Consider the following 23,044-nt stretch of genomic DNA (forward strand, 5'->3'; position numbering starts at 1 on the left):
TAAAAAAAAAAAAATAGTAATTAAAAAATCCTTTATGGAGAGAAAACCAATGTCATAGCTGAGCAAATAAAGGAAGAAAGCAATAGCTGGATGGGCCACTTGCTCAGTTACATATACAGGGTTTATCCCTGAGAAAAAGGTCTGACTTTGCCAGCTATTTCCTTCTGTGCTGATAGCTAAAAACACAAAGCAGGAAAGGGCCCAGGGAAACTGGCTGAGTGAAGCCTGGCTGTTGAATGCATGAGAAGACACAATCTCAACTTGATCTCTTTCTAAAGAGTGGAGGTCAGGGTTCCACCCTTTTCAATGGGCTAGACATTCCTGGGAGTCAATGCATGGGAAGACAGGGTTCTGGCGAACCACTGTTCTCGGCGAGCTGTCCTCGGTAACTGACCAAAGAACTGTCACTCAGATAGTTCCCATCTCCACAGCCTTTACTGTGTCTGGTCACAGTAAAGGTCCAACCCCAGGCCATGAGAACAGCTCTCATCTCCCAACCCCATGCTACTACAGCCTCTCCTCCCAGTTGGCCTAATATCCTCTTTTTTGCAGAATCGTTTCCATGCACATCCCTGACAAAGGCTCGGTACTGGTCCTCTCCCCTCCTCCTCCAGGCAACTCCATCCTGTGAGTAGGGGATGCACCCTGGAGTCCCCTTCTCAGGTGCCCCTCTCAGCTCCAGCATCTAAATCCAGCAGCTGCCCTGGAATCCCCACTCCCTTTTTGGAGACCTCTGAAGTCCCTGTCCCTCCATAGGGTTTCTTTCTAGCATGCCACACTGCAATCCTGACCCTGAACTCTGACCTCTCCTTTCCATAGCCAATTCATCTTCACATCGGACTGATTCTACTACCTCTGTTGGGACTGAATTTACCTTTTGTTAAGGACAAACCCTCTCTGTGTGTCATTGAAGCCATCACGGTCTAATGTCTGCCAGGCATGACTATACTTGCTTTCTACTACCACCTTATATGCCAGGACTCAAGACAGGAAATTAAAAAGCACATTCCTACAGAAGATCTCACTCATTTTTATTATGTATGTTGGGTACAGAAAGATAACATCCAGTCTCAAGCTGTTAAGATGGAGAATTTGCTTTTAAAAAAAATACACAAATCCATAAGGAACATATTTTCAACATGCTTTCCTTAAGGAATTGCAGCAAAATCCTTATGATGAGAAGGACAAAATAACATTCACCAGTAAGATCTATTTCGAATCAGCCAGACATAGTGGCACATGCCTTTAATTCCCACATTTGGGAAGCAGAGGCCAGACAATCTTTGTGAGTTCAAAGCCAGCCTAGTCTACAGGGCCACTTCTAGGACAGCCAGGGCTATTATGCAAAGAAACTCTGTCTCCATCTCCAATGTGTGTGGGGGGGTTGCAGAGGTGGGGAGGTTGCAGAGGTAGGGTGTTCTATTTCAGACAAGCATATGAAGGACCCTCGCTACGTGGGAGACTCAGGCTCAAGCTTAAAGCTAATCTAGGCAGCATAGTAAGATGCCCACCTACAAACTCTAAGTCAGGTACTTAGTGGTGTGTGTGTGTGTGTGTGTGTGTGTGTGTGTGTGTGTGTGTGTGTTATGACCACTCATCCACTCATGCCATGGCATCTGTGCAGAGGCCAGAGGACAACTTCTGGGAGACAGCTCTCTCCTCCTCCTACAGTGAGTTTGAACCTGGGCCACCAGGCTTGCACAAAAGACTTTCTGCTCACTTAGCCATCCCAACAGCCAAACTCAGGCACATGCCATCTCTGAGGCATATCAATGAGATAAACAGCCCTCATCTGGCTACAAAATTAAATTAGAAAAATGTATAAGTACTTAACACTAGCTATGTACAAAGGATGTGTCTCAGTAAATGTTAGCTACTATGATTATTCCCAATAGCAAGTGTGATCCCTGGTGAATATTATGTGCTAATTAATTGGTTAGGTATGCCCCAGATGAAGGTCTCAGGCTCAGGGCCTTAACATCAACCATAAGACCAAGAACGTCACACAAAAGACCAGCTTTAGGAGAGGAGAAAGGCGATGGATGGGAGAAGCGAATGGAAATCATTTTAAAGGTCAAATTTGCACAAATAGGATTTGTGCATGCAAAAGCATGCCATGCTATAAACACAAAGTAATCCTCAGGCTCTCTTAGCTAGCTCAGAGGATTGCAAGCTGGCTTTCAATAAATCACAACTACCCACCCCTTAGGCATTTCTCCCCCTCACCAGCTCTGTCTAGGAACTAGGGACACTAGGCATCCGGACTTACAGTTTCCAATGTCTCCCTCCCCCGCCCCCTTTTTCTCTCTCCCTCTCTCTCTCTCTCTCTCTCTCTCTCTCTCTCTCTCTCTCTCACACACACACACACACACAGTGGGATGGAATCCAGAGCCTCACACACACTGAACAAACATCTTACGCGAGTGACACTCCCAGACCGTCCATGTATTTGTGAAAACAGCAATCTATGCTCCCATCATCCACCATCGCCATCAGGACACTTCTTTGTGTTCCCCTTCAAACCAAGCAGAAAAGTCTATTACAGGTCATTTCCTGCCTAGATATTTTAAGTGGGGTCCAGAATGGCTTAAGTGGCAGACCTCTGTAAATGGCCACAAAACCAATACACAGCTGCAAGGGAGTCACACAAACCCGAGAAATAAACATCGGCTTGAACCAAAATGAGTTAGAAAAAACCTAACATCTCACATGGTGCTTACAAACAAAAAATAGCATGGAGAAATAGCATGTGTTTTGTTTGGCTTTGTTGGTGGTGCTTGATTGGTTAGTTAGTTCTTTTGTATTAATTTTCATCTAAAACCAATTCAATTCTGGCTGAAGGCCAGCCAATACACAACAGCATCAAATTCAGAACAGTGTCCTCATGTTTGCAAAGCAAGCACTTTCAGGGTAACAGTTTCTTCTTTAATTTCCTCGTGTGTGTGTGTGTGTGTGTGTGTGTGTGTGTGTGTGTGTGTGTGTGTGGTATATGTCTATGTGTGTTTGCATGCATGTATGTATATATGTGTGGTCTGTGTGCATGTGTAGGACTGTGTGTCTGTGTTATGTATATGTATGTCTGTATGTATAAGCATGTATGTGGGTATATGTTCAGTGGGGGTGAACATGTACTAGTAGAGGAGTACATGTGGTAGCCAAAGGACAACCTTCAGTGTCATTTCTCAGAATCCATGCACTCTGTTTTTGAGGCAGTCTCTCACTAGCCTATAACTCAGTAGCATAGGCAAGCAGGCTTACCTGGCGCCCTAGGCATCAGCCTGCATCTGCTTCCCTAGTACTGGGATTATAAGAACGCACCAATTAACACTGGGCTTTTTAAGATGTGGGTTCTCAAGATCAAACTCAAAACAGTGTCCTCGTGATTCCAAAGCAAGCATGTTCCAACTGTGCTTTCTCCCTAGCCTGAGTGGTATTCTTAGGGAAAATTTTGTAATACCATAGATTTGTGGAAGAGAAAGATTCTGCATTTCTATGAAGAATTGAGAAAAATGGAAGAGGATGATGGTAAGCTAGAAGAATTTGAGAGTCTTTCCTGCCTTCAGAAAAGATCCCAGCCAGGAGGGGAGGGGGCTTGAGAAGAGTGTGCAGGGAGGACAGCAAGCATCCCCTGTCATACCAGTTCCTGGAAGACAGACTTGAGAAGTAATCTGAAGTTGATCAAGGAACATGATTATGGACGTGATCTGTCACAGGTGCAGGCAAGAGCATCACATATTTGTGCCCTAGCTGAGACCAAATTCCTCATTACATGAGGGTAGAGACCTGAACTGAAGCCAAGATTGCCTTATTCCCAGTGTAGACTTTACGTCTCACATATTGTTCAATATGTTAATACACATTGGCTTTCTTTATTAAAAAAACGAAAACAAAAAACAAAAAACCACATTAGTGCTCTGTGACTCTGTCATACTTATCCAGTCACATATTAAACTCCCAACAAGAGGTCCCAGGCTTCAGCCTCGTAGGAAAGGCCCCTCCAATCCAACAGTTAACAAAAGGGTCTGTACGCAGCAGGTGCAATCCTTCCCACATGAGCAACCCCCACTTTGCCTTCCATGTTCATTCCCTTTGCCTCCAGATGTTTCCACACAGAAAAATAACTCTAAATCCCAATTTTGATCTTGTGTTGCAAATGAAAAAAAGAGAGAACATAAAAGATAGTACATACAGTCATGTGGGTGAGATTTAGACAAATAAATGGCTATATAACAATTTGATTTGAGTTTTTCCACCACTCCCAGAAGACAGACACTCACCCACACACAGACACACTAAATTTTGCAGAGTCAAATGAATGTATGTGATAAAGTGTTTAGAAAAAGTCTGAAAGTTTGCCTCTCCACAGGCAGCACACAGGAGGCATCTCCACGTGTCATGGATATCCTGGAAGGCTTAATGTAAACCAGTTTAACTTATGAACTGCCCTCAATTTCATATGCCTCATGTGATGGAAAATGTCCTATTGATGCTCTTTCCGCATTAATAATACACATATAACTAACAGGCAGGGGTGTTATAAAGGCATCTTTAAAACTGTATGACCCAGCTTGACCTGGGTCTGATCAATGGAATGTCTGGATCAAGTTGCAACTTGCAGAAAACACAGAGGACTCTCACAAACCCAGAGACAGAGGAACATGGCCAGTTTAACCTGGGGTATACAAACAGTAAATTGAGACTGTGGGAAACTCTACACATCCTACCATTTAGGGACTTCCCAACATATTGAAGGGAAAGGAAGACATTGTTGATTAGAAGAGATATGAAAACATTTTCATTATTTTTAAATGTTCAAGATTAAAATTTCAGTGCAGGGGTACTCAAGTGATAAAGAAAACATAAAAATGCAATGACTCCCCAGTTCCTAACAGTGGGGAGTTGAGCAGGAGGGGTCAGGTACTAGTTCTCTATTTGACCTAGGCAGGAGCTACAAGAATGTCAACCTTATGATCCTTTTTAAAAACAATGCATTTGTTTTGTATGGCTTTCCCCATATGTATTGAATTATACAGTGAAATGTTTCAAACTATGATCCAACTTTGATCCCCAAAGAAAAGCTAAAGCTGAAAACTCCAATACACATGTAGCCATTTAACTTTAAATTTTAATGAATTAAAATTAAATAATAAAAAATTCAGTTCCTCATTTCAAGGGTTTACTAGCAGATGGTGTTCCGTGACTACCACACTGCCATAATACTGAATAAAGATTTCCTCGTGGCACAAAATCCCACGCGGTAGGGCTCATCTAGGCAAAGGGGGCTTTCCAGATTGCCAAAACTCCAGAGATTCCTAGGATGTCTCTCTACAAGACCAGCAAATACAGACAATCCCCGGCCATTGGTGGCTTGCATTCTTATTAATTCCTGCTTAAGAAAAGGATTCCCGCCAATGGCAAGCAGTATAAAATCACAGTGACATCCACCTAGCAACCACATGGACAACAAGCTGACCTCACCCAGAGCAACATTACATCAGTGCAACCAACAGTGGGGTGGGGGCAAAGGACAAGTCTGAATTGACATCAAGGAAAACATCTGGCTTGTGCCCAGGTGCACCACACCCACACAACACTGATGGAAAACTGTGGCCTCCAAGTCTAAGAAAAAAATTGACAAAAGTCAATGTGGGACTCTAAACAGGATCCTAGAACAGAAAACAGATATTCATGGAAAATTTGAGGAAAATCCAAGGAAGGGTTATAAGTTAGTAACACTGCTGTGTTACCATTAATTTCCTGGTTTTGATCATTGTACGGTGGCTACGTCAATGTTGACACTAGAAAAAGAATGGGGAGAGGTGGAGAAACTCCTCACCTTTTTTTTTTTTTAAATGTGTGTGAATTTAAATTAGTTCAACGTAAACAGTTTATGGAAAAGAACCCTCTTTCTTCTAAAGTAAACAAAGAATTGGAACGGCAGCACATACCTGTAATTACAGAACTTCCAAGTTTAGAGGCAGGAGAAACACACATTTGAGGCCAGCCTACACTACAATGTGAGACCCAGTTTCCAAAAATTAATTAATTAATAATGCATTTAATTAAAACAGAGGCTGCAAGAAAAGAACTCCAGTTAGCTAGACGCACCTGGACCACTTTGGAGCGAGATATTCTTGGTACAATCGGAGCTCATGTAAATAAAGGTTTGCTCCCTCTCACCAAGAAATGCCATAGGATTTCCCTCCGGGGGGGGGGGGTGAAAGAAAATGGGCTGGATTACTAGAAAAGGAAGTGTGTTGTTGAAGGAGACAATGATTTCCACCCCAGAGTCGAAGGAGAAATAATGAAGATGAGACAACACTGGCCTGCCCTTGGCATTTAGGTACAGTGAAACTTTTTCATAATCGTTCATACACACCGGACCCACGGTGATAATTTCAAGCTGTCTTTAGAATATCCTCAGGACAGCCTTCCTCAGAATCAGATTTTGAACATGTTTTAAAGATTGTTGGAGTAATACAGAGAATTTACCAACTAAAAGGAAATACCATTTGGAACTAATTTTTAATTTATTACTTTTTACCTAATCTATTATGTATGTATTTGTACATGCATGTGTGTGTACATGTACTCACATGTACACAGTGGCATACATGTGAAGGTCAAAGGATAATTAGTTGAAGTCAGTTCTCTCCTTATATCATAGACTCGGGTCCTCAGACCTGAGCCATCTTGCTGACCTTGGGACTAATTTTTAAAGCAAGTTAGAAATCTAGCATATGGGAAACTATTTTTCCCAAGGAATATTTACAAGACATTAGTGTTGTACTCAGCCTTGGCTAGAAAATAAATATTGGGAAATGTAGTGCATAAATGCCCATGTTTCATTTATCATCAGATCAGCCACTTTGTTTATTTTGTGTGGTTATTAGCTGTGTCCACAGTTCTGAGATCAGAACCTCAAATCTACAACACGGAAACTCTAGGAAACAAAGGCTTAACTTCTGCATCTGGCTTGGGCTGTTTTCTAGAACTAACTTCCATTCTAAGAGTGGGGCAACTTGAAATATCGCAAGCAAAGCAGTCAAATATAAACAGTGGTTTGTATCAGCCTTGAGTCTTGTTCAGGATATAACTAAAAATATATACATCCAAGGATTAAGAGAACAGAAAAACAAATAAAATGCAAAATCCTTTCTGGTCAATGGTGTATTAAGAGACAAAGGTATAATTCCAAGGTGAGTCTTTTCCTTGCCCATGGAATCTCATGTAACAAGAATTCTAAAGTGGCTGGATAGTGGTGGTACACACCTTTGATCCCAGTACTTGGGAGGCAGGGGCAGGCAGATCTCTGTGAATTTGAGATCAGCCTGGTCTGCAAGAGATAGTTCCAGGACAGGCTCCAAAGCTACACGGAGCAACCCTGTCTTGAAAAACCAACCAACCAACCAACCAACCAATCAATTAACCAATGAATAAATAAAACTCTAAAGCTTCTAAGGTGTTATTTTAAATAGGCCTTTACAAATAATTGCCACACTGTTTATCTATAAGCCATCAAAATTAAACATACAAGCATAATTTACTTGGACGTCCTAGACTTAAAAGAAAGCTGTGTATCTGCTCCTAGAAGGATCTGCTATTTTTCCAAGAAAGTCAGGGGAGCTTGGGGCCTGCTTTGTGTATAGGGCACCCTCAGGGTATGGGATGTTATACAGCTGTTGTTGGGTGGGCATCAGCACTCAGAGCAGCACTCCTGACTCAAGTCCACAGAGCACAACACAAAGACTCATAAGCTGCCAGGAGGTAGGGGGATGACACAGTAGGTACAATGAGAGGTATTGGGCAGGGGCTAGAGACTAAAGTGTCCACTCTACATGCTTGGGCTTAACAGAAAACCATTTAGCTCCCACAGTCAGGATCACAGCTGCAAGCTCAAGAGTCTGGGCTAGAGTCCTTGGACCTTTTAGTTGTTGTTGCTCTGTTTGAGACAGAGTCTCATGTACTCACATGGTCTGTACTGGCTTCTGACACACTAAGGCCTTGAATTGCTTACCCTTCTAGTGTCATGTCCTTGGGTGCTTGGAATACAGGAGTGCACCATCACAGCTGGTTTATAAAGTATGGAGAACAAACCCAGGTTTTGGTGCATGTTCTGTAGGCACTCAAGCAAGAGCCACATCTCTAGCCCCGCAGTCCTTTCTTGATCTAAAATTCTGGAAACATGACTCTTCCTGAGCCTGTGATAACTGGAAAAGTCAAGGAAGTTGTTCTTAGATGAGTTCAGATGGTTAATGTACACCACACAAGCCCAGTTTCATTGACTTTGACTCTATCAAAATTTAGTCCTATGGTTCATAAAACAATCAGTTATTTCACAGTGAACAAAAAGTTTTATTCATCTGACATGAATGTATTTAGAAAAAAATTAAAAAGCCAGGCATGGTAGCACATGCCTTTAATCCTAGCACCTAGGAGGCAGAGGCCAGTGTATTTGTATGAGATCAAGACCAGCCTGGTACCAGGGCAGCCAGGACTATTTAAGTATATACACTGTTGGGCAGGGGGAGTTGACTATGATTTTGCAAGTTAAACTGCATCACTTGGACATTCGATAGCTTTGTCATCCAACTCCATATTAGCAGGTACTGGGTCACCTGGTTACACAATTAAGTAAACTAAGAGTGAGACAGACACATGTCAGCTTTTAGCACTGAACTTTAATTTGGTTCTAAAAAGTAAACAAACAAATAAAATAAGTTATGCACGCTTCTAAATTGTGTATAATTACTAGCCATTTGATTTTTAAAAAGCACATGTGTAGTAAATAGAAATAAAATAATATTAAGACCACACTTTAAAATTGAAACCAGATGTCTGTCAACAGATAGAAGCCACCAGTGTGAAACTGGAGAGACAGGGTGTACTTTAGTGACCAAACTCAGTACATGGGAAACTAGATTCATTTCAAAGACAAGTTTGGAATTATCACTGACCAGTGACTCCCAATATGACAGTTGTAGTTTGCACTCTACCTATGGAATATAAATATTCCTTGTGGGATTCTGGTTATGACAACTGAATAGAGAGGTACTTGAATTTACAAGACATAACCAGAGCATTTTTAAACTCTTCTATATATTAAAGTCCCTGTCTCCTATTTTAATACTGTCAGTCTATGGGCCATGCTAGTTAGGACAGTAGTTACTCAAATTTCATGAGGCTCAAGTATTAACATAAAATTCAGAAAAGCATTTAAGCTGACTTATGGTTATTTAACTTCATGGTATATGTTTTGGTTTGGTTTTGTGTCAGGGATGAGACCCAAGACCCACTATCTCAGCCAGATTCCTGGCTGCACAGGTAAATCTGAATACAAACTAAGCAACGCCTTCATGAGTATGAGCCATGCTTTCTCCAGCCCCTGAGATTTTTGTGTCAACTGCCATAAACAGCACCACAAATCATATTTCATTTAAAACTTGAAGGAAAAACAAGTGGAAAGATGAGTAAAGGGGGCTGTCTGTGTCTGTACGGCTTCAGAGGTGAAGAAAACACTACCCTGAAAACCCACACCGTCACTGAATCTGCCTGGTTTCGGGTCCTAGCTCCACCCCTCCCTCCCTGTTGATGGGGGAGCTATTTAACTTCTATCTGCTCCAATGTCCCTGCTGCAGAGCAAGGGTGGCACTGCCAGCTCTCCACAGGGCCAGCACAATAGACACACATTGTAAGTACACATCAGCTCAGGAGTGGTGTTGTGTGAGCTGCCATTTCTCCCTTGGGAGCTCGGATAAAAGTCCAGTTGAAAACCCATCTTACATTTCAACCTAGAGCCCCAGGGCTCAGCAGTATCATTTGCAAAGTTCTCTGGTATGCTGAAAACACATCGGTCTGAATTCAGCCTATAAGAAAGGAATGGCCAATGATAACAAACAGAAAAATCTAACTAAATGAACAGGCAGTTTCTAAATATGTAAATGTTCTAGCCATATTTCCCTTGTTAATATGTAGATCATATCTAGTATATCTAAGCGTCTCATATCCAGACCGAATTTCCATGGGATCAAGAGCCCTGAACCTCTAAAGTGACTTGGTAATCAGTTCCCAGGCTTCCTTTTAGAGAGCCAGCAATAGTGCTAAGGTCTTTAAAGCAAGGCCCTTTCCAACTTCAATACAATGTATCTTTCACAAGAAGCTACAATGCGATAGCCCCCTGCCCCCCACACGCACTGTAAGTTTCCTGAAACATAGACAAGACACAATAAAAACCAAAAGAAGACGCATAAGGAAACAATGTATCCTTGCAAAAGAGCCACTGTGTGCAGATTCCTAGGCATCAATAGCTGCAGAAACAGCTCTCCTATCTGTCCTAGGGCTTGGTTGAGACTGGTAACATCCTAAATAACACTGCCTCCTATTCTGGTCTGTTTTGCACAAGTTACACTACCATGCTTCTTGCTACTATTTCCTCACCTTAGAATCCCAACATCCTCATCCCAAGGCAAGGAAATACCCTGTAAGTCCTCATCTAAAACCGTCACCTAGTATGCACAAAAGTGTGTGCTGCCAGCCCACATGCTTCCACAGTTCTTACTTCATTCAGACTGGAATAGAATACTGTGTACACTCTAGATGCAAAGCCAAGGTTTGATGCTCTCATAGAGGCCTTCTTGTGCTCTACTCTTAAGTTCCTGATACCTAGCTTATCGCCCTGTGTGCTGAATTACTGGGAATGGTACAGATGCAGTGGTGGTCCACCCATTCAATACACTCCTGCTATAGCGGCTCTTGATCCTTCAACATCTCTGCAAGCAAGTGTGGTCAACGAGTGACAAAAATTAAGAATCGGAGACTCATGAGAAGCAGCACAACAAGCAGTACAACCTGTAGCTTAATAACACAGTATGTAGACCTGGGTTTGAGTCCCAGCTCCACCACATTCAAACCGTGAACACAAACAGGTGTCTAACTCTCTCTTCTCCTCCGCAGTCTCTGTAAAATGGAGGCAACTCAGCTTACCTCTTCAGAATTACTGAGGCCAACTAATGATCAAAATTAATTCAAGAACAGTACCTGGCTGAGCAGTGGTGGCACACACCTTTAATGCCAGCATTTGGGAGGCAAAGGCAGGTTGATCGCTGTGAGTTCGAGGCCAGCCTGGTCTCTGAGTGAGTTCCAGGACAGCCCCCAAAGCTACAGAGGAAAGCCTGCCTTGAAAAAGAAGAAAAAAGAGAACAGTAGCTAACTGTAAATACTACACGGGGAGGGAGAAGGTGTTACTATGCTCCAAGTATAAGAAACCCCCCACTCTGCTGACCATGTGAAGCACACCTATGCATGCGGAGATACAGCATAAGAGTCATGCTTGGGGCTGGGGTGTAACTCAGTGGTAGAACATTTACATAACATACTAAAACCAAAAACAACAACAAAGCCTGTTCATCAGACCTAAACAATTCTGCAGGATGTCTTCATGCCCTTATTCACATTAGTGATTTCCCAGCTCCTCATTAGAGTTACCTCCGACAAGACAGATGGGCCTTGCATTCCTTAAAATACCAAAAATAGACATGTATAGATACAGGGTAGGGGGAAGACAGCGAGGGAAGGTGGCATGAACGATGAACTGTCCTTACACTAATCTTACTTTGTGGGCCTGCTCCTAAAGAATTCCAGTTTTGTGTGGACAATTAATCAAGTCATTCCCTTCTGTTCTGTTCCTCACATCACAAAAATCTATTTCCACAAGTCATTTTTCCCCTTTGTATAATTTAATATGGAGTTTTTTTTTTTTTTAATTTGGTTTTAGCAATTTCCACTCAATCTGACTGTTAACACTGTGTCCCTACTGAGATGCTTATGGCATAAGTTAACACCTACCATGAGTTTCATGGTTTGGTGAAAAACAAGAATTGAAATGAAGGGTTTGCTGTGGAAAGTCTGAGAAGGGTGAAAAAGCATAAAGACTTGGGGAGTCTAGTCCTAGGGAGGTGGCTCAGAGTTTCCCGAATAGGATCTTTCTTTCCTCCCCTGCATACAAATCCTGGCTTCGCCAGCACCAAAAAGAAAGTTTCCAGTTGTCTGGAGAGAGGTTTCTGCCAAACTGTTACAATTTGAACCCAGGCCACACCCCCAGGCCGGAGCCTGTCTCAACCCTCTCTCTGCAAAGCAGACTCTGGGGTGCTTTTAGAACAAATCGTATGAAATGAGAAAACCCCGGGCGTGTATAAGTAATAAATGTGAGATTTTTTTCTTCTCCCTGTTTGAATAAAACCTTTGAAGCTACTGAAATTCAATTACAGATAGTTTATGCCACCATTCCCATCCCCTCTTTCTCACCTTGAGGCTCAAAAACCCTTTCAGGATCAGGGAGTTTAAAAATAACAGAATCGATGTGGTTGGACATGACAACGTGGGGTCAGCTATTAGCGATCTCAAAGTAAAACAGGACATTGAAGTGACGGGGCCGAACGTACCCTGAAGAATGGCTTCAGTTGTTCACCCTGGATCCAACACATCTTGCCTCCCTAATACAGCCCATAAAATGTCCTTGTTTTATTTGTGGCAGTGAGATCTATTCCTGGTGCCTGCACACTTTTCATAAGAGAGAAGGAACGTAAGTTTTACTTCTATACTAATACTAGTTTTTAGGGTTAGTACTACACACAACTCATTCTAAATGCAAAGTGGAATTTTATGCTCTGTTTTTCAAAGCTGCTGAAGATGCTTTTTCTAAGTCCTCTGAAGATCTAGTCTATTGGACAAGAAACTAGCTTTAATAATAATAATAATAATAATAATAATAATAATAATAATGCTGACACTTGGCCCAAAGTTGCTATCTTTTGGGTTGTGAGCATTCATATCATGACTACTTAATATTTATATAATCACACGCCCAACGAATATTTACATAGTGTGTATGGAGTGCCAGGCATTGCACTAAACACTGGAAACACACAAAAAGGAGACTAGGTCTTGGACTCTGCCAGCAGAGGAAAGAGCAAGGTAAAGACAAACTCCAGGGTCATGCATAAATATCCAAAATGGCAGGAAGCTTGGGACAGGCCTCAGCTACACTAAAGCTAAGACTTAACAAGTCATGAAGGTGTCACCTGGTGGACTGCAACTTATGATGGCCAGAGGACCAGAAGAAGGAAGCATCCCTGTGTGATGGAGGAAAACATCCCTTGGGAAGTCAAAAGAAGCAGGGGAAAAAGCCTTCGGATACCCTGCTGAGTCCGAACTGCACCCTGAGGCAGCTCAGAAATGAATGCTATTCTGAAACCAGGCTGATCCTCTAAGGGAAAGCAGATGTACAACCTACAGGCTGCTGTGTCTAAAACCTTAAATTGGGGTATAGAATCTGGGAAAGTGCAATGCCCTCAGAGGGAATGAAATCAAGACACCATAAAATGAAAGAAAGGGAGCCAGTTGCCAATGTCCTCTACAAAAGTAAACATCTGTTAGGGTCCCACTGCCTGCAAAGGGAGATTAAACTCTCCATACACTACATTTCTGGCTTCCAGTGGGGGAGGAAGCATGTTAATAAAATAATAGTGCTCGTTTGCTCCCCAGGTAAAAGAGAGCCACTCCCCAAGCCATGTAAGAGAAATCAGTGCCAGATGGGAGTATCTGACACCACTTCTGGCCTGGTACCTCTACTTACAACAAATAGTATGCATCTTTGGTGGGGGGAGGGACATTAGTTGAGAAGAACCTGAGTAGTGATACCTGCCCTCACCTGCCTAACTTCTCTGAGTTTTCCAGGCAAAGTGGCATTTGACATTGACACAATACTTCACTTGTACATTGTTACAAACCTTCCAGAGTTTCAAGTTGAATTTACTACTTCCTGTATCAAATTTGCAATTCTAGTTAACACCAACAGTTCATCTTCAGGGGATTGGGGAGATGCCTCAAGTGGGTGAAGTTGTTTGCCACACAACCATGAAGACCTGAGTTCAAATCCCCTGAGCCCAGGCAGAAAGCCTGAGGCACCTGGAGCTCCCTGGCAGTTTTAGGAGGCTGAGTTTTGTGCTACCTGTAAAATGTGCATCCTTCAGAACTTGAGCTGAGATTACAATTCAGTGGCCCTAGTTCAATTCCAAGTACCAAAAACAAACAAACAAACAAACAAACAAAATGAGGCAGTGATTCCAGCACATGAAAAGAAAAAGAATATTCTGTTAAGTTGGCCAAGCTCACAGTTCTGCCCAGCTTGGCTCTTGGCCCTCATCTATCTCCTGGCACCTGGTATTCACGCTACTTGGCAGATGAGGACAGCTGGACATCCCTATTCTACAAGGCTGCCAACTCGGTGCCCACTGTCCCATTTCTGTTTAAAGCTCAACCTCTTCCTGGGCATACAGCTAAGCTGGTAGAGTGCTTGCCTAGTGTTTAACCCCCATCACCATTTGCCTTTAATGCCAGTACCTGGGAGACAAAGGCAAGAAGATGAGACATTAAAGGTCATCCTCAGCTACATTGCAAGTTCAAGGCCAACCTGGTCTGTATGAAACACTGTCTCAAAAAGGGTCAACTTTCATTAAATGAGTCTTTCTGTGGAACCTCTCAGCTTGTACCAGTCCAGGGCAGATAAATATTCTTTCTATCCTATTTCCCAATCAAACACCAATTTTCACTGTTTTGAGGGAATGCAAAACCCATCCTGGTCAGGTATGTTAACAGGGATTCAAAATAAAATGTCACCAGCAAAGCAGAAAGAAAACTGACTGATAAACTACTGAATAGTTGGAGCTACAGTAGAGTCTCAGGTAAAGGACAGGATACGGTATGTATGTCCCTAGCAAGAGAGTAGTTCAAGATCACTAACCACTGAGCAGTGGAGAAATGCAGAAATGCAGAGCTCTGAGAGTCCAAGGTTGACCCTGCAGTGTCACGGGCTCCTACTAATTATAGCTGCATGCGGGACTGACTTTGGATGCTGTCTTACAGATAGCACAACCAAACAGCCTGGACTGGGAATTCATTTTAATGTGTGAAATTAAGCAAAAGAGAAAGAATAGAAAAAGAAATGGAAGAAAAATTCAGAGGCTAGCTAAATGCAACAAACTATGTGAGCAGCTGCAAGGCATTTGAAATAAGCAGGTCATGTTTTCAGAGGCTGCGTCCACCGCTGTAATTAGAGACGGGCAGGGCTGTTGCTAACTCTGAGAAGGAAAAAAAAATGACTTGGCTCTTGTTCCCATTTCCAGTAGTGAAAGTAGCAGATAGCCCCAGAGGACCAGCCTCTGAGAGAGCAGTACCAAGGACTGTCCTAGACAACTGTATTTGGAAGCAGCTGATGGCACAATAGAAATCCTCCCTGGAAACAGACCTCCCTGACTAACAGACAAACTCAGTGTGAACCATGCTAGACCAAACAAATCTACTTCTGTTTCTCTGAAAAGAAAGAGGGGGAAAAGGAAAATGTGGGTGAACACGGGAGTCACCAAATAAAAAATCAGGAAGCAGAAAACTGTGAGCCAGCATCCAAAAGGAGAACGTGAGCTTCCTGGCCAACCTCTAAGAGCTACAAAAGGACAAGGCTGTCTTGATACCTGGAGAACTTAAGGAAGCTATTTCATGGCTTCTGGGCCTACCATGAACTTTTTTCTTCTCCCCAGTATTAAGGCTCTTGGTTTTATCATCATCTAGACAGTAAATTCTCAAATAGGATCCTCCTGGGTTACCAGTCCCGGTAATATCACTTTTGAGAGTTATTTATCCACAATGCAATATGAATAAGAATGGTACAACATCCACTTTGGGAAAGTGAGAATAACTCAAAAGCTTTTCCAGAAGTTTCCCCAATTCCATTTATGTCAAATCTTGGGTCAAGGAAATAAACTTAAGTGTTCACGTGATGATAAAATCCTTTCTTAATGAACACAGATTACAAACATGGCTTTTAGGGCTAAAATTCACTTATTATTTTAGTGTTGTAATTCTTATTCACTAAGCAAAATTATGAGAGCTTATTACTTGTGACTTGGATATGTGATTATGTGAGTCTTGCTTGAAAAATATGCAAACAAAAAAAAAGAGGAAGAGAGAGAAAGGAGCAGGAGAAGAAGAGACAGAAAAGACAGGGAGGAAGGGAAGAAGGAAGGAGGGAAGGAGGGAGGGAGGGGAAAGAGGGAACACATGCTACAACTATTTTACCTACTGACCAATCCAACAAACTGTTTCTGTAACTAGAAACTACTGTCACCAGGTAGTCAAAACCCAATATATCAACAATCTAAAACGTTTCAGGGCCAGGTGTGGCAGGTGCCTTTCTCCTGAATAGGAATAACATTCTAACAATCAGATTCAAAGAGAAAGAGGTCATCAAAGGGAAAGAGGTCAGAGAACAAGATGAAATGTATTATAAAACGGTGAAGTGTTCAGAGGAACACTCATTTTAAGGAGGTATTAAAAGCAAGGCAGGCTAGATAAGGACTCCTGGGGGATTAAAAGAACTGTCCTGGGCATAGCATCTTTCTTAATTAAATTACCACAATAAGATACAATATAGCCACAAGGAGTCAAGCACAGATGATACAAACTAAACAAGATGTAGCGAGCAGATATCACCTTGAAATACCTCCATCCTAGAAAAGGTTACTGTGAAATAAAATGTGTGTCTGCACTAGGGGAATCTATCCCTTAAAGCAACTGGAAGTTAAATTCCTCAAAGCAAAGAACTGGACATAAAGCCTACTTCTTCACTTTGTGTTGTTTGTAAATCCAGTATTATTGTAAATCCAGTATTACTGTTAATCTAGTCAGGCAAATCACAGAAGAAACATAAATGGCTACTAATCCAGGAAACAGAAGTTGAAAGTAAGGCCCTTTTCCTCTCTGACGTTAGCAGAGATAGAGCTGATTTTTCTAGCAACCCCTCTACCCAGAGAGTGAAGGGATGGGAAAGCATCCTTTACATTCACAGTGAACTATATGTTGGAGCCCTTTTGGACAGCAACTTTACAGTACTCATTAAAATTTAAAATGCCACATCCACACTTCTGGGTAGCCGTTCTACAAATACCCTAGTTCCCAGAGATGCTCTCTATCGTGGTGCCTATGAGAACTTAGTAGCAACTGAAATGCCCAGCAGTGGAGACAAGGATAAATAACCACACATGAAGCCACTGCACAGAATCAGGAAGAGCTGACGGTAGCATGAATGGCTATTTAGCATATACAGAGGGAAAACAATACACCTGCACGAATAACAGAAAAGTTCCATCTCTTTTACAACTATAATTATGTGCAAACAGACTAAAGGGTTGTTTTTAAAAGGCATTATCCCTGGGAGAGATGGAAAGAGAAAGGGGTGTGCTATTTCATTTTTTAAAGAGGCTATGTGTGTACTTTAAAAAAATCATGTAAAAGGGAGTTATGAAGGTGTGAGGCTATTAGCCTGAGAATCCATTGGAAGATCGGTATATGCTGTGCAGGATGTCTCACAGAAGTCCTGGTGACCTTGCATCATGGCCACCCTATGATTTCAGCAGCAAAACCTGCCCACTTGACACTGAATCATTTTCATGGAAGAAAAGGAAAAGATATAGTTTTAAAACAACATACCTACTTTCTCCGGGACAAGTAATGTGAGAGGAAATTCAGTTAATATTTTTCTTGTAAGTTTCCATAGGCACTGACCCAAACCAAAGCCACTATCAAAACAGTAACAGACTCAGATCTCATCTGCATCTTTCAACTACCTAAAATCACATCCCAAGCTAGACCCAAACCTAACCTATAAAGTTCAGGTCCACAACTTTAAAAACCAAGGTCTTCCTTTCATTTGTTATAGAGGCCACTCCAATGTGCTTTCCTCTTTATTCTGTTTAAAAGGAATATCCGTTCATTTCCAAATGGAGCCCTCAAACTGACTCATTCAATCAGGGTTTTAAAGCACATCATGGAATTAAGAAAGGTACAGTATTAATGATCATTATGCTGTAAAATGTCCCCTCTCTAATATGTCTATCAGAAACAAGCTCACCAAATTGGAAGTTTACAGAAAGATAATCAACTTAGTAATACACCATCACTTGTAAAACAGAAAAGCACATACAGTGCCTTTCCCTAATGCACTTAATAAGAGACAGTCTTAGGACAATATTTTCCAGGCTAGAATGTACTTTCCACTCGCCCTAATAATAAACCTATGCCCAGATGGGAAATAAACATGCTATAGATGATGAGCAGGCAAGCCAGAAGGTGAGCTAGCGAAACTAAAAAGCCTCTGCAAGCTAAAAAAAGGAGTAATTTACCCAATGCAATAGATAAGACAAAGAATATAAAATGTTAGATAAGTGATGGTGGCTTCAGTTTGGGTGAGCACAAACTCAACTGTAGATCCAAGAGGAAGGCCAGTGGGTGTTGCCACAGGAGAGCACTCATGTAGTCATAAACTTAAGCTGAAGGAAAGGCACACCACACAGTGATACTAGAACTGTCAATCATTTTCATATAGCTGGCGTCATGTCAAGGTATGAAGACTTTGTTCCTGGTGACACTAGGTGATCTGCATTACTTCCTTAGAGTGATGTATAGCCTAAAATTAATTGCTTTGAGAACCCAAGGTATGGGGGGATGATGAGGAACAAAACAAAGAAGAACGGGAAAGAAATGCCACATGAATATGAAGTGATCCCCCCCCAACACCCACACAAAGACAGCAGTTTCTGACAAGAATGTTCTCAGCAAAAAATAAAATTATAGGAAGGCTTTTGCTTTTTTGCTTTTTTCGATGAGAAAAAGGCAGTTGGATATGTGGATTGCAGACAATACCATGTGACATTTATCTTAAAAGGGCCATACTAACATCACTTGTCTTTTGAAACATTATCTAAATAATGTATCTTTGAGACCACAGGGAAAAAGAGAGCAGAGGCACAGTTTCCCAGCGCATGTATTTGCAAGTGAAGCCCACTGAGGCAGCTTACCTTGGCACTGGAAGCCTTGTTTCCCAAACCCCCTGGAAAAGAAAATAAGAACAAGTATCTTAGCATCCTTTCATTGAGACCACATCGTAACAAGTTACATGAACAAGTGTTCTACTTGGTTTAAACGTCTATACTTGGAACACAATGGCTTGATAAGAAAAAAATGTGCTGAAGTGTCTAACTAAATGAACGTGTGTAGTGTATATTCATCTTTTAAAACTAGACGAGTGAGTCTGCCTATAAACAACCGCTCAACTATTACCAAGCTTCTCTCTAGCCTTTTCTGCTTTGCGATTGATTCCTAAATTTCAAAATAAGAACATGACTTCATACCCAAAATTGTTGACTACAATATTCAAATGACAAAACAGAGCTTGTGGTTTTAAAACAGGGGGGGGGGGGAGGCTTACTTTTATTCCTGAACAAAGTACATATTTTTTTTCTCCGCCCTAAAGACAACTAAGAAGTAACTTGTTAGAAGTTTGTTCCAGTGTGTATCTAGAAATTGCCAAATAGCACCACTGTCTACATTTAATTTTGGCTGAAGTCACCCAATTTGATAAAACACCTTGATCTAATTTTCATTGAGAACCAATGGCATTCAAAGCATACACTGAGACCACCCCACACTTATAAATCATTCTAGAGAATTGACTCAGTAAGGCGAGAGCCCTGGTGTGGGTATTTGATTATAAATAAATACAGTTCCAGCAGAATGAACTGCATCAAAATGTTCTCAGAGGCAGCTCATAATCTCTTGCTCTGCATAGCATTTTAAATTTACAAAGCACTCCACATTTCTTTATAATTATCTTAAAGTCATACCCCCCCAAAAATTAAATCCAAACATAGCTTTAAAATACCAGTGCTTACATACTGAAATAAAACTGTAAATGAAAGACTCATAGAAGCCATAATGAAGGAAAAGAGAGAAATTAAATCTATGCAAAATGATCTTGGTGGGGGATTCCCTAGCCGTCAAACCTGCTGCTTTTAGATTAAGTGAAGCACATGCTTGGGGGAACTACTCAGACTGGGAAGGAAGCCAGAATCTTTTCTTCCATATCACAGTGCACCTGGTGACCTAAAGACCTCATCACTTCACCGGGGACTGGTTCTCTGGGCACTGATCGTGGAGATTCGTTAGTTAACTTGGTAATAATGTAAGTCCTTTTTCTAACTTATCTACTTCCGGCAGAAGTAATCAGCAGTCTGTCCCCTTTGAACAGAATCTCAGAGTTAACACAGGAGGCTGCAAACTGCCAAATGTAATATCCTCCCTTTGCTCTTACGTAGCCTTATCTACGGTCACCCGCTCCTTGAGTTCAATTGCTTCAGACGCTAACTACATTATGGAGACTGCAGAGTGGCTGTGTTGCTCGCCAATGTGCATTTTTGAATGATTTCTTAAAAGGAAGGGAAAACCACCCATCTTATTGGCACCGCGATGATGGGACCCCCCCCCTTAATTCTTTTCTCTACTTGGATTCAGAGCCATCCATCCTATATACACTTTGAAACCCCAACATGCATTATGCCAGCCCAGTAACTGGCTGGTGTCTCGGTGCACAGCCACCCCCTTGCAGCTCCCCACCCAGGAGGGAGCTAAGGAGTCCCAGCCATAGCTCTTGCTTATAAGGAACTCCATACTCCAAAAACATGAAGTGTCGAACTGTCAAAGTGGTGGGAGGGAAGGGGGCTGGGCGTTCTGTTAGTCCCAGATTGCTAACCATTGGGATTTGGGGGCGGAGGGATAGGGGGTTCACTGACATTTTTGAAAACCAGATGAAAGCTATAATTCTCACCAGAAAAAAAAAAAAGCATAAATCAGCATAAACACAAGTTCACCTAGTTTTGCAGGCTCCAGAGAGACCCCTGAACCCTTCCATATATTAAACCCCTCGGTTACCAATGCTCGGCGTTCACTGGAAATCACCTGAACGCTGACACCTTTAGCCATTACAGTATCTGTCTTAAATAAGCCCTCTGTCCTCATCAACAGGGTTACAAATCTAATCTCCTGTTGACAGGGTCTATTTTAAATGACTCCCTCTGTCCTCTGCCATTTGCCTGCTGGGTTAGCCCTCCTCCCCCACTGCAAGCTTTCAACAGTTTGCTGCCTCCCATCTCTCGCTCTCTCTCTCTCTCCCCACCCTCCCTCCTCTGGGCTCACCCAGAAAAGTCAAAGTCTCCGTGCCCAGTAGAAACAGCCTACAGTAGGCAGGGACCCAAGGTTCCAGCGGAGTCCCAGCCCGACGCGAGGTACAAACACTCCCCGGAACGCGCCCAGCCTGGCTCGCCAGCAACTTGGAGCGGAGCGCAGCGGCTCCCCGCTACTCCGGGGCGTGTTGGTCGCGCGTCTCGGGTCCCCTCTGCCCCCAGCCTTCTCTCCCTCCCGTTTCCTTCGGTTCCATCGGGCCAGTGTCGGCTTGGCTACGGGGAAGACCCGTGCGCCCCAGAAGAAGCCAGGGGACCACCCCATCCCCCGCCATTTGTGTCACCCCCGTTCCGGGCCAAGAGTCCCTTGCAGGGCAAGGCATGCGGGGCAGTGCCCGGCCACTTCCCAGGGAGTGTCCCGCGTGGGTGCGCGCCTGTCACTCCAGGCGAGAGTTCGGACTCCGGCCAGGCACTCTAAGTTCTTGGAGGAGTCCTGTGCGTGAGAGTGTGAACGCGCCTGGGCTTGGAGGCGTCCCCGAGCCCCAGTCCCCGGGCAAAGGTGGCTCCTGGGTCCCCCGGGCAACCGCGCGCACCTACCAGATGAAGTCGGTGCAGTGGCTGCAGAAGGTGGGTTGCTTGAAGAAGCGGGCGATGAATTTGTGGTCCTTCACCTCGTGCACGTTCTTCTGCCTCAGCGCCCCTTTGCGGGCGAAGCGGTTGGCCACGTCCTGAGACGCCGTGGAGTCGTTGGCCGGGTAAACGTCAGCCATGGTCCCCCCCAACCACCTCTTGCCTCCGCCGGGGAGCAGCAGCCGGGGAGGGCCGGGGTGGGCGGGGGCGGCGGCCGAGGTGGCGGTGCAGAGGTGCGGTGGCGGCGGCGGTGGCCGGGGAGAGCCGGGCCGGCGCTGCGCTGCTCGGAGCTGGGAGCGGAGCCGCTCTCTCTGGCTCTCTCCGGCTCTCTCGCCCGCTGGCTGGCCCCACGCTCACTGACAGCCCGGCGCCCGGCGCTCGCGCTTCCTACTCGCGGCGGCAGCAAGAGGCGGCCCGGAGCGGCGCCGCCCACTGCGCATGCCCGGAGAGCTAGCGTGTGTACGGGTGCACGCGCGCGCGCGGGCTGGGGTGGGAGCGCGCGAGGCGGGGACGCGCGAGGCGCGAGCCTGGGGCCTCTTCCCAGCGCTGCGCTGCTCGGAGCGGGACACGCGTCCTCGGGGGTCCCCCTGAGCCCGGAGAATAGTCAAGGGCGGCGGTCCCGGGGAGGCCCGGGAGATGCCCAGCCCAGGAAGAAGCCGGGAGGGGCGGGTCCTTCTCCTCCGCCGCCTGCTTCTTTTCCTCCCTTTTCCTCTGCTTCCTCCTCCCTCTTTTTTCTCCTCCTCTCCTTCCGCTCGTCGTGCCGGCCTCCTCCTCTCCCCACCTTCCTCCTCCCACTCCCGCTTCCTTGCTCACACTTTCCTCTTTCTGGGATGGAAGTTCTGTCCGGGAGGAACCAGGCACGGGTCCCCCGACGCCACCCTCCTTAGCAGGTTCATAGGTAACCTATTCTCAAGTTACCTGGGCTCTCCGGCATTTCTGGGGTTTCCTGGCGTTTTGTCAGCCTCTACCGGTTTAACCTTTCACCTGACTAAAATGTCACTCTAGTTTATGCTACTAAAACGTCCAAGCCCTAATCCTCACTCTGTACAGAGTAGCTAAAAGGAAGCGGGTTTGAATAACTGATCCGGGTGTCTCTTACACCTTCGGTCTTTGACCTGCACTTCACCTGCGTGTTATAGATTTGTATGACAGTCTTTATCACCTGGTAAGACGCCCTAGGACTTGTCCTAGTTTGTGATCTCTCATTATTCATTAGCTGTCAAAGTTGTGGTGCCCATGATCAGGCTCTCTTGATTTTACACGTCCAGAACCTTAATTTAGAAATCATTTTGCATCCTAAGCTAATTGCTGAAATACTGGCAGGTGTAGAGTTCAGCCAGCACTTTTCG

General features: G+C 43.8%; 1 protein-coding gene across 2 annotated transcripts in view; it reads right to left on the reverse strand.

The window, feature by feature from the left end:
* Prkca (protein kinase C alpha) overlaps positions 1–22,227 on the reverse strand; it is a 369,460-nt gene extending 347,233 nt beyond the window's left edge. The window contains exons 1-2 of one of the 2 annotated variants that reach the window (XM_051179526.1): positions 21,663–22,227; positions 18,909–18,940 (exon numbers count right to left, since the gene is read on the reverse strand). In XM_051179526.1, the coding sequence (XP_051035483.1) occupies positions 18,909–18,940; positions 21,663–21,835 (205 nt within the window). In that variant the 5' untranslated portion in view covers positions 21,836–22,227. The remainder of the gene's footprint in view (positions 1–18,908; positions 18,941–21,662) is intronic. The other variant, XM_051179531.1, reaches the window with a different exon arrangement.
* Between the last annotated feature and the right edge of the window lie 817 nt (positions 22,228–23,044).

Source organism: Phodopus roborovskii, unplaced genomic scaffold (assembly GCF_943737965.1).
Source record: "Phodopus roborovskii unplaced genomic scaffold, PHOROB, whole genome shotgun sequence".
NCBI lineage: Eukaryota > Metazoa > Chordata > Mammalia > Rodentia > Cricetidae > Phodopus > Phodopus roborovskii.